Below are 12,325 nucleotides of genomic sequence, written 5' to 3'. Positions count from 1 at the left end.
AAATATATTTGTGCTTTTTAGCAAAAGTGCTTTTAATAAAAGTGCTTTCAAAAAGCAGCCCCAAAGGGGCCTAGATGTGTGATCGAAACTTGAAACTGCCCGGTGTTACCCCCATTTCAAGGATATATGGGAATTGGTTTGACCATAATTTATTTGCTCAAACGTTCTGCAATTTTAATGATGAGTAAAGCTTCTCTTTATGTTACCTTTTTCTATTTCTTGGTTGTTGGAGTACTAATATTGTTTTAGAATTTGTATAAAATTCATGTGTGGATTTTGTTTGCTAAAATAATAAAGTAAAATACAATACCTGCACTCTAACATGTACAAATTTTCTCTTATGTTTTTGTAAAATTGGAATGCAGAATGATTTTTTTGGAGTGTTAATAACAGTACTCTACAATATAGTCTTATTCAAAGTAATACAGTGTTCCAATCCCGAGTAATAAACGATGCCTAATATTATACAAATTTGGACCATATTTGATAACATTTATTCCTTGAAAGTCCCCAAAGCATGATTACACTACACACATTTATTCCTTGCAAGTGCATGCCCTTAAAGCATGATTACAATAATTAAGTCACACACTTACACACTTGCAAGTACACGTAATCTTACACAATCTAGTATGCTGAATAGGCCAACTCCTCACACAACTCTTTCTTGCAAGTGCATGCATCTCACCCTCAAATCAGTCAAGTTCTTCTTATTATCCTTCCAAATGTCTTCATAAACCAATCATGTCTCTTGCTAATCATGACGTTTCCAACAACAACTCCAAGAACAAAGCCAAAACCATAGCCCACCAAAACAATTCTCCAACCAAACTCAAACAAAGACTCTACGCCATTCTTTTCAGATGTTGAAGGTAGAGGTGGAACGGTGTCAAACACTAATCCACATTTGTTTGGCAATGGCATACCGCACAATCCTGGATTTCCCTCAAACGAACGATACGAAAATGTGCTAAATTGAGTCCCTGTTGGTATAGGTCCCCTGAGATTGTTATGTGAGACACTGAAGGATCCAAGGAATGTGAGCGTTGCAAGTTGTGGTGGGATCTCGCCTGACAAGTTGTTTCGAGAAAGGTCCAATGTTTCAAGTTTCTTCAGATTACTGAAAGATGATGGGATTCGACCCCTCAGAGCATTATTGGAAAGGTTGAACAAATTGAGGCCCTTTAGGTTGCCAATGGACTCTGGAATGTCCCCTTCAAACCTGTTGCTTGAGAGATCCATGATCTTGAAGAAACTTTGAACATTATCATACGCCATCTTCGTACCTTTATTCGTTATGTTCATTGAAAAATGGAACGGTGTAAACCAACCGTCTCCTTGCACCCTGACCTGCAAATATTGTAACTCCGCATCATCGTCAGTAATTGTCATGGCATTTAATTGTTGCAAGTATGTTGAAGACAAATTTCCAGAGAGACAATTGTGCGAGAGATCAATTATGCGCAAGTTGGGGGATGTGTAATTTGTTTCAACTGCACCGTAAAACTGATTAAAGTGCAAAACCAGAACCTTCAAGTTGGGAAGAACTGCCATCCAGGACGGAAAAGTATCTTTGATTTGATTGCTACCAATGTTAAGAAACTCCAGCATTGTACAGTTGGCCAATGATCTTGGTAGCTCACCTTGAAGTTGGTTTTGACTTAAATCGATCATCCTTAATCTGCTTGTCTCTGTACATGTTATAGGAACAGTGCCATGGAAGTTGTTTCCTTTTAGTTTCAGGACTTGTAGATTACTGCTCAAGTTTCCTAAACATAGGGGGAGCATGCCACTGAGATTGTTAGACGAAAGATCGAGGATATTGAGTAAACTCATCTTGCAAACATGTGGTGTAATTTCCCCTGTTAACATGTTTGTTGATGCCTGGTAAACCCTGATGGATGGCGGTGGAATTGGGATAGGCCCTTGGAACTTGTTATTATCAATGTCAAAAACTTCTAAATTAAACCATGGGAGAACAGCTGGAGTTTGTTGAAAGCCAGTTAGAGAATTTCTTTGAAGGAGTAAAGCCTGCATGGATTCTGTACTAGTATTGTATAACCATTTGGGTATTTGACCTTGAATATGGTTTTCTGAAAGTTCTAGCCAACTCAATTTGTGTTGGCCTCTAAGGAATTCTGGGAATTCACTTAAGTTGCAGGAACTTAATTCTAGGATGCGCAACTGTGCCAGACTAGTACTGACGTTTGAACTGGATTCAGTGAGCAGTGACAAACTATTGAATGATAGTTTAAGTATACTTAACCTTTTAAACGTATAAAACATGTCGATCCGCACTGTCCCATTAAGGTTGTTTCTCACCACGCTTATGATCTCGAGATTCTTAAGTTGAGAGAATGAGCTTGGAATTTGGCCCTGTAACGAATTGTATCCAAGGGTCAGTCTAGTTAATTGGGTGAGGTTACCAAGTGAAGGTTGGATGTGGCCTGTAAAAGAGTTGTAAGAGAGCTCCAGTTTAATGAGATGGGTAAGGTTACCAAGTGAAGGAGGAATGGGACCTGAGAATTGGCAGTTTCTTAAAATCATTTCAGTCAAGGAACCAAGGTTTCCAATTGAAATTGGTAACTCACCAGAGAAACTTGTGCCAGAGAGGTTCAATACCTTGAGAGGACTGCTTGAATAAAATTCAGGGAAGTAACCCTTGAGATGTTCATTGTCCTGCAGCCTAACATACTGCAGATTCGGTAGATGAAAAATTCGGCTTGGGAATTCGCCATACAATCCGCAATCTCCTAGAAGAAGTGTTGTTAGGGAAGATAAATTTGCCATGATTTCCGGCACAGTAGATATGGAAACAGAGCTGAGAGAGAGTTGCTTTAGGCTTGTTAAGTTCTGAATGAGGTTTCTTAAGTTGGGGTTTTTTAGCTCCAACAAACTTTCTCCAGAATCTGAATCAATATTGAGGGACAAATCCAGGGATGACAACTTGGATAGCTTTGATATTGCTGATGGGATTTTTGCCCACGAAAGGCGGATTGAGAGAGGTTTAGATTTGTTAGCCTCGAAAGATGGCCTAATTCAGATGGAATTGGGGAGTATTTGAAATGATTGTTTGCAAGGTCAAGTGTTTGAAGGTGAGCAAGGCGGAAGAGGCTGCTGCTGGAGTTGATAGAACCATGGAGACAGCTGCTAGAGAGGTGGAGACCAACAACATGACTGGTGTCCTCATCACACTCAACTCCATCCCATGAGCAACAATCACTGTTGCTGTAATTTTCTCCATTAATAAGCTTCCAGGATACAAGCTTAGGATGAGAAAATGTATCACCAGAAACACACCGGTCAATCACAAGGCTTGCCTTGAATTGTAACAAGGCAGAAGTGTCATCCTCATGGCACTTGGGAAGCGCAGAAGAAAAAGAGTGAGTGAGATAAAGTTGTGAGTTGATGATGATGAGAAAAAGGATGGACATGTAGTAACACAACTGAGATGACCCCATAGTCATCTCCAGATCAACTACGTATAAGCAAAGAAATGTGAATCTGTGATGGAAGCCGCATATCTATATATCTTTATATCGAGTAACACAATGGTTTGTGCACACGTTGAATCTGTACGGCAACACTGCACAAGACTAGCTTTTGGTCATTTATATGAGCTCAAAAGTATAATTTACCAAAAGGTTTGGCAACGGGATTGGTCATTTTTAATAAAAGCTTGTAGAAAGCTAAAACATTTGGCAATGGGAATTGCTTTAAAGTGGATAGGATAATGAAAACAAAGCACTACTAATTTTCATATGCCTTTAGAAATAGAATCCAAAAAGCTTTGTGGAGATTGGTGATCATTTATAATAAAGCTTGTAAAGCTTGTAGAAAGCTAAACATTTGGCAATGGGAATTGCTCTTTTAAGTGGTTAGGATAATGAAAACACAGCCCTACTCTTTTGTTTTTTGTTGGTCGGAAGCACTACTCATTTTCATATGCCTTAGAAAAGAGATCGAACCCAAAAAGCTTTGAAAAAGTTATGTAAATGGGACCTTTAAATTGACATGCTTTCGATCTTAAGTATGCATTTGAAGCATGTATCACGATGTGCCTAAAAAAACATGTATGAACACTTGAGTCTTTAGTTTGTAGGTGTTGAATTATAAATAGCAAGGAATAAAATGCATTGCCGTTCCATAACCTATTCCGACTTGGAAATTTTCTATAAATATGGCATAGCTTGTGTGCAATATTCATATAAATATCAGTGAAGTATATAGGGTGTGCATTGAGAGGTAAAATATATATAGAGAGCAGGAGTGCATTACTTGTAGGTGAGATAAAGGGGTCAAATTTGTAGAAGTGTTGGTGTACAATCATGGTTTGAGATTTTCAATCTAGCTCAAGTAATAAATTAAGGACAGCAAATTTGCTCACCACTTTAATTCGGTGGTGAGCATCACCACTATATTATGTGCGTGCTATGTGTCAACTCTAGTAAACTACTAGTAAAGGTTTATACAAGTTTAATGGAAAAATATAGTGTTCAGTATATCTAAGTTTAAATGGTTGTGTTATTCTTTATAGCAGGAAGAAATAAGTAATTTACTATATCTATAAAACTGTTGTAAAAGTATGTGAAAATCTAGGGTTTGTGGAAGAGAGGAGGCAGAGAGAATATGATCAGTCTATCTTATTCATGTTATAAATATCCTTATATAGAAGTAGGGTTTACTAGGTTTTGTATATTTACTAGTATGCCCCTATAACTAATTACAGGGATAGCCACATATAACAATATATTTACAACACTCCCCCTTGGATATTCCATGTCATTAGTGTTGTCTCTGCTATGCGCTTCTAAGTTGCCTCGTTAAAACCTTGCCAAGTAATAAAAACCCTGTGGGAACAAAAACAACCTTGGTCGAAGGAAAAAGAGTGCAACGCGCTTGAGTGTGGAGTAGTCACATCAGAACCTCGAAAGTAGGTGAAGTCATATCTTCTGGATCATAGGCAAATAGTATGTCAATGGGAGCGGGGTGCATTAGAGTTGCTACACCAAAACCTTGCCCGGTAAACCCAATGGGAAAAACCCGTGGTCGAAGGGAAAAGATGAGCAAATGCATATATATCAGATCAACACATCTTCAGGATGTAGTATGAGTAGGGTGACCATGCCAAGATGTGCCTCATTAAAACCTTGCCAGGTAACAAAACCCAGTGGGACAAAATAACCCTGGACGAAGGACAAAAGAGTACACGATGGTCAAGCGAGTATGCTTCGGGATACTCCCCCTGATGTCGACTCCCCCTGAAGACTACATACTAGGTAAATCAGCCAATCTACGCAACCCAATACCTCGAACATGCATCAAGAACGTGGACTTTGGCAGTGACTTGGTGAAGAGGTCTGCATGGTTGTCTTGAGATCGGATCTGCTTGACTTTAATCATCTGATGCTCTTGTTGCTGTTGATCGAAGAAGAACTTCGGTACAATATGCTTGGTGTTGTCTCCTTTGATGAAATTCGTCTTCATCTGCTGGATGTAAGCGAAGGATCGTTGGTTCATCAGTGGTGGAATGCAGCCCACACATAGTTCGAACATGCTTGGAAACTGTTCTTAGCCATATACATTCACGAACTGCTTCGTAAAGGGCTAGAATCTCAGCATGATTCGAAGAGGTAGCAACAAGGGTCTGTTTCGTAGACCTCCAAGATATTGCTGTATTCCCAATGGCAAAGACATAACCAGTTTGAGAACGCGCCTTATGCGGGTCTGATAGATACCCTGCGTCAGCATATCCAAAAGGCGGGCATCATTCTGAGGATCGATGGGGTTCGATCCATTCCTTGATGCGTAGCTAGGGATAGAATAAGCCCATATCCGGCGTACCTCTAAGGTAGCGGAAAATGTCTTTTATGCCATTTCAGTGGCGGCGTGTTGGCGCAGAGCTACATCTAGCTAACAAGTTCACAGCGAATGATATGTCCGGTCTAGTACATTGAGACAAGTACAATAATGCGCCTATTGTACTTAGATATGGGACTTCTGGTGCCAATATCTCTTCGTTATCATCTACGGGATGAAACGGATTATTCTTAGGATCTAGACAACGGACGATCATGGGCGTGCTAGAAGGCTTCGCTTTATCCTCATTAAAGCGCCTTAACATCTTCTGGATGTCATTCAATTGATGGACTAGAATTCCATCTGCACGGTGCTCGAGCTCCAGGCCGAGACAGAAATTCGTTCTCCCAAGATCTTTCATCTCGAATTTCAACTTCAGGTGTTTAGCAGTTTCCTTGATCTCTTCAGGAGTACCAATTAGATTCATGTCATCGACATAAACAACTACAATAGCAAAACCAGAACTTGTTCTTAATAAACACGCAAGGGCATAGAACATTATTCACATATCCCATCCCGATCAAATACTCACTTTAGACGGTTATACCACCTCCGTCCGGATTGTTTCAATCCATAAAGTGAACGCCTCAAACTAATGGAGAGCGTGTTCCGTGGTCTGGAACTATTTGCATCGGGTGTCTTAAGTCTTTCGGGAACTTTCATATATATCTCTGTATCAAGATCCCCATAGAGATAAGTAGTGACCACATCCATAAGCTGCATACTCAGTTTTTCGGAAACTACCAAACTGATAAGGTAGTGGAACGTTATGACGTCCATTACGGGGGAATACTCTTCCTCGTAATCAATCCCAGGGCGTTGAGAAAATCCTTGCGCCACTAGACGAGCCTTGTATCTCACAATCTCGTTTTTCTCATTACGCTTCCTTACAAATACCCATTTAAATTCTACAGGTTTAACATGGGGAAGGTGTAGGAACGACAGGCCCAAATACCTTTCTCTTTGTCAAGGAATCTAATTCGACCTGGATTGCTTCTTTCCATTTTGGCCAGTCGTCTCGACGTTGACATTCATCAACGGAGTGAGGTTCGATGTCATCGCTAGTTATGATTTCGGTAGCTACCGCGAATACAAATATATCATCGATGATAATCTCGTTTCGATTCCAGAGCTCATTTAAGCATGCATAATTTATAGAGATCTTTATTTTCTCGGGAGTGGGTTCAAACGTTGGAGCGTCCCCTAACGCCGTCTCTTCTGGGACGGACCCATAATCCGGAACTATTTTGTGAGATGGATCGATTGAGATCGCGATGTCAAGGGAACTCATTTGTGCCAAATGTATCCTCTTCTGGGGATAAGAGTCCATCGAACCTAGTGGTCAACCTCACTTCTGGGCAGGGACATATGACTGGTTAGCCACTATTGTTGTACCTCGTCCATCTGGGACGACACAGCCTCCTAGGACGACACGTCCTTCGGGGACGGATATCCTTGCAGGCACATTTGCAGCAGGTATATGTGATCTCGTCACTTTAGCTAGATCAGAGAATGCGTCTGGCATATTATGAGTTATACTCTGTAGATCTAGAATTCTCCGCACTTCACTATCACATTGTGCGGTTCGGGGATCGAGATGAGACATAGTGGGGACATTCCACGTCAATTCACGTCGTTCTTCAGGAACGGTGACGTTCTTATCTCCCCCTAACGGCGGGAAGACTGTCTCATCAAAGTGACAATCCGCAAATCTAGCGGTAAAGAGATCGCCTGTCAAGGGCTCTAAAAAGCGTATAATGGATGGGGATTCATAATCGACATATATGCCCATCGTTTGTTGAGGACCCATTTTGGTACGTTGTAGCGGCGCAACTGGCACGTAAACTGCATACCCAAATACGCGTAAGTACGAAACGTCAGGTTCGTACCCAGTCACCAGCTGTAACGCGGAGTAAGGTTGGGTAGCAGTGGGCCTCAACCGGACCAACATGGCTGCATGCAAGATTACATAGCCCCACGCAGAAATTGGAAACTTGGTGCGCATAACCAAGGTTCGTGCGATCATTTGTAATCCTTTAATGAACGCTTCTGCGAGACCATTCTGGGTGTGAACATGGGGAACTCGATGTTCAACATTAATCCCAAGGGACATGCAATAATCATCGAAAGTTTTCGATGTAAACTCTCCGGCATTATCAAATCTTCTGGACTTTATAAGATAATCCGTGTGGTGAGCCTTCTGGGCGAGAAGTTTAGCAAAAGCAGCGTTTCTTGTGGACAATAGTGTAACATGTGATCACTTTGTCGATGTATCAACCAAAACCATAAAATATTTAAATGGTCCGCATGGTGGTTGGATAGGTCCACAAATATTCCCTTGTATCCTTTGCAGGAAAAGGATGGAGTCTTTACTAGTCTTTGCATATAATGGTCTAGTATTCAACTTTCTAAGCGAGCAAGTTTGGCATAGTGTGTCACTAAACACAAGATCCTTATTAGTAAGGGGATGCTCGTGTGATGAATTGAGGATACGGCGCATCATACTTTGACCTGGGTATCCCAACCGGTCATGCCATAGAAAGAAACTGCTAGAATTGGTTAACTTCTGGTTAACTATGTGATTGGCCTCAATCGATTTAATGGTGGTCATATAAAGACCGCTCGATAGGCATTTCAATTTCTCCAATGTACGCTTCTGGCCATACAAATTGGAGGTTATGCAAAGATATTCCACTCCATTTTCCTCAGTGGTTTCAACGTGATAACCGTTGGCTTGAATATCCTTATAACTCAACAACGTTCTTCTAGAACTTGGAGAATATAAGGCCTCATTAATGGTAATTTAGTACCATTGGACAACATAAAAATGGGCTTTGCCATGGCCCTCTATCAGGTTGGATTGGCCTGATATGGTTGTCACAGAGGTATGAGTAAGCAATAAGTTTGAAAAATACTTCCGATCTTGAAGTATGGTGTGCGTAGTAGCACTGTCTGCCAGACAACAAACTTCCCCACTAAACATGCTTATTCATAAATTTAATTCAATAGATCACATGTATGAAAATAACTTAATTGAATTAAATAATATTCGAGCATAACCAAATTTCCAAAACAAATAATCCAAATCATAAATCACCAAAATAATCTGAATAAGAAAAACATTATTCAGAAAATAAATACGGCACAAGCGCCGATCATATCCATGTCATCGAGTTTCTAGTCCTCGAAGTGTCCAGATTCAGTCTGGAAATCAGTGACCTCTAGGGTGGTATCCGTAGGAAATGATCCCTCAATGAGGTTGGTCTCTCGAGTTCCGCGACTGGCGTGATACTCATTTACAGCTTGCGCTGATGCACGGCAGGTGCGGGACCAGTGATCAGTTCCTCCACATCGGTAACAGATATCATTCTGATTCTGATTCTGATTCTGGTGGCGACGGGCCGGACCAGTGTTCCTCTCATTTCGAGTTCTTGGGGCCGAGGGACCGTGGTTCCTACCACATGGGCCATGGCCACGTTGGCCTCGGTCATACAGGTCATTCCTCTGAGAACCTTTCCTTCCATATCTCGGGCAGTCAGACTTTGTGCCCTTTCCATGACCTCGGTATCCTCTTTTGCGGTTTGAATCGCGATAAGTAACAGCGTTTGCTTCAGGCAATGGTGCTGCTTTAGTACCGACAGGTCGGGCTTGATCATTTCTCATTAATAAGTTGTTGTTCTTTTCAGCGAGCAACAGAGTGGTGATCAATGCCGAGAACTTGGTAAAATTCCTCTCCCTGTATTGTTGCTGCAGGACCAAACAGGAGGCAGGGAAGGTGGAGAAAGTCTTCTCCAATAGGTCAGCTTCGGTGAGCTCCTCCCCACAAAATTTGAGGAGCGACCGGATCCGGCAGATCTCCGAATTATACTCATTCACGGATTTGAAATCCTGGAAACGAATGTTCTGCCAATCATATCTTGCTTCAGGCAAGAAAATGGTCTTTTGATGGTTAAACCGCTCTTCCAGAGCAACCCAAAGAGCTCGTGGATCCTCTTCAGCGAGGTACTCAACTTGAAGTGCTTCCTCCATATGCTTCCTAATGAAGATCATGGCACTTGTCTTAAGAGATTCTGCGACAACATTGTCTGCATTGATTGTCGATCTCATCTTCTTGGTAGTCAAATGAAGCTTAACATCTTGAGTCCACTTTAGATAGTTTCTTCCGGAAACTTCCAAAGCGACGAAATCAAGCTTGTTGAGATTTGACATTCTTTGGTTGAAAGGAACAAATAATCATGATTAGTGCTTCGGGCAATAATATCCATAAACAATAAATAAGAACTTCAAGTTCTATAACATAGTATAGACATGTAAAATCTACTGGTTTTATCATGTATGGTGAATTTATGAAGGAAACTTCAAGTTCCTTATATGGCATTATTGAAGCTACAAGTTCAATATTTATGTATGAACTACTGGTTCATTAATTACCTGCAATTTCTACACATATATTCTAGTGCAAAAATTTAAACAAGTAAAATATTCATATACCCAAGTAGAACAGAAAAATATCACAAAATTATTTGAATAAAAGTTTCTAGCATTTAGGGTATATATATTAAATGGTTTGCATACTAACAATAAACTATCAGCAGCACAGTGGTTAAGGTGCACTCTTGGTACCCAAGAGGTCCTGGGTTCAAACCCCAGGCATGACAAGAATTAACATCTCCTTTTTACAAAGTTTCAGGAGGCTCGCCATGTGTCAACGTGGGAGTGGCAGCGACGTGGCGCTGACGTGGCAGCGGCTTGGCTGCCTGCGTGGCGGACACGTGGCAGCTGACGTGGCGGGCCTGGGCTGCTTGCGTGGCAGCTCGCGTGGCGTCCACGTGGCAGCGGCTGCAAGGTGGGCCTGCTGGGCTGCCAGCGTGGCGGTGACGTGGCACCTGCGTGGCGGGCCTACTGGGCTGCCAGAATGTGAGTGACGTGGCACCTGCGTGGCGGGCCTACTGGGCTGCCAGCGTGGGAGGCCTGCTGGGCCTGCGAGGCTGCTGGGCTGCGCTGCTGAGCTGCAGCAAGGCCTGCTGGGCTCCGCCTCTGGGCTGCTGCAAGACCTGCTGGGCTGCGCCTCTGCAAGGCAGCAAGGCCTGCTGGGCTGCTGCATGGCTACTGGTGCAAGAGGGCTGGCAGCGTGAGGCTGCTGCTATGCGCGCGAGGAGGCGCTGGCAGCGGCGCGAGGCTCTGCTGCTGCGCTGCTGCTGCTGGCAGCGAAGCGCGAGGCAACGCGCGTGGGTGAGGGGGGCTGCTGGCCGCGCGGGGTGGTTTCCGATCACCCCAAGAAATTTCCTCCTTTTTATTATTTAATCATTCAACCCAAATACATGTATAAAATATATGTAATCCCAAATAAATCAATCACATAGATTTAGGGTTCATGCTTTATGGAGATTTTTTCAATCAATCAAGGTTTTAAAACATGAATATAAAATTGTTTTATAAAACCTACTTGGTTGAAGAACAAATTGAAGGATGATCCTCTTTCGTTTATCGATCCACAATCCACAATCCAAAGAGCTTCTCGTGCTTGATTGATTGAAGAACGGATTGAATGATGATCCTTTTTTGTTTGGCGATCCACAATCCAAACAGCTTTTCGTGCTGATAACGTGTTGTAAAAGTATGTGAAAATCTAGGGTTTGTGGAAGAGAGGAGGCAGAGAGAATATGATCAGTCTATCTTATTCATGTTATAAATATCCTTATATAGAAGTAGGGTTTACTAGGTTTTGTATATTTACTAGTATGCCCCTACAACTAATTACAGGGATAGCCACATATAACAATATATTTACAACAAAAACTAAAATATAAGAATTTTTACATATATATGAAAGTCGATCTAAATATGTCTGTAAACACTGATATCAATGTTTCTTAACTAAGCTTAAGTTACAAAATGCGGATTCATTGTATGTTCTATATGCTGGTTGTTATGTTAAGATATTGATGATATCTTAATAAAAGTAACAGCATTCAAAAAGATATTACAATACTTGGTGAGACAATTGTATGTCATAGTAAACAAAAGGTCAGCAATATTCAATTGGTCATTGTTCAAAAGCTCTTGGATGGGTGTTCACAGGTGGCTTAATGGGTTTTGGGGGATTCATCTTCAGTGTTTGTGGGCTCCTTATATCCTTTGTTGTCTTGTGCAGTGGGATTCTCCTAGCTCTTCTTTGCTGGAATTAAATTTGGAAAATGTGATTTGTTAGTGTAGATAAATGGTAAAATTTGAGTCCATGTAATTTAAAAGTGCAGACATGTTCTTTAACGTGTAATAAAAAAAACATATGAATGTAAAAGCTTCATTCGAATGAGATTGATAAGGTGCAAGAACAGGCTGGCAAAAACGATTATAGCAATTTAAGCCATTTAATCAGAAGGAACACCTCTAACCAATTGAAAGCAGCTTTACATCACAGCAGAAGTTACCCATGCATAAAAATGAACTTAAACTCAAAATCTCA

At 41.4% G+C, this 12,325-nt stretch overlaps 2 protein-coding genes across 2 annotated transcripts; both read right to left on the bottom strand.

Moving 5' to 3' along the window:
• Window positions 1-613: 613 nt before the first annotated feature.
• LOC147283826 (receptor-like protein 7) lies at window positions 614-3,436 on the bottom strand. The gene is given in 2 exon segments (XM_086244905.1): window positions 614-2,976; window positions 2,979-3,436. Coding segments are annotated over 2 exon segments (2,733 nt in total). The 5' UTR covers window positions 3,435-3,436; the 3' UTR covers window positions 614-699.
• A 5,600-nt stretch (window positions 3,437-9,036) lies between these two features.
• On the bottom strand, window positions 9,037-10,068 carry LOC147283825 (uncharacterized). Its single transcript, XM_086245597.1, has 2 exons — window positions 9,267-10,068; window positions 9,037-9,167 (listed from the first exon to the last, which is right to left on the bottom strand). Exons 1-2 carry the CDS (start codon window positions 10,066-10,068, stop codon window positions 9,037-9,039), a joined length of 933 nt encoding a protein of 310 aa, XP_086101723.1.
• Window positions 10,069-12,325: the final 2,257 nt, after the last annotated feature.

The sequence above is a fragment of the Dryas octopetala genome, chromosome 5 (genome assembly GCF_963921425.1).
Source record: "Dryas octopetala chromosome 5, drDryOcto1.1, whole genome shotgun sequence".
NCBI classification, from domain to species: Eukaryota; Viridiplantae; Streptophyta; class Magnoliopsida; order Rosales; family Rosaceae; genus Dryas; species Dryas octopetala.
This window is presented reverse-complemented; position numbering and strand designations above follow the sequence as displayed.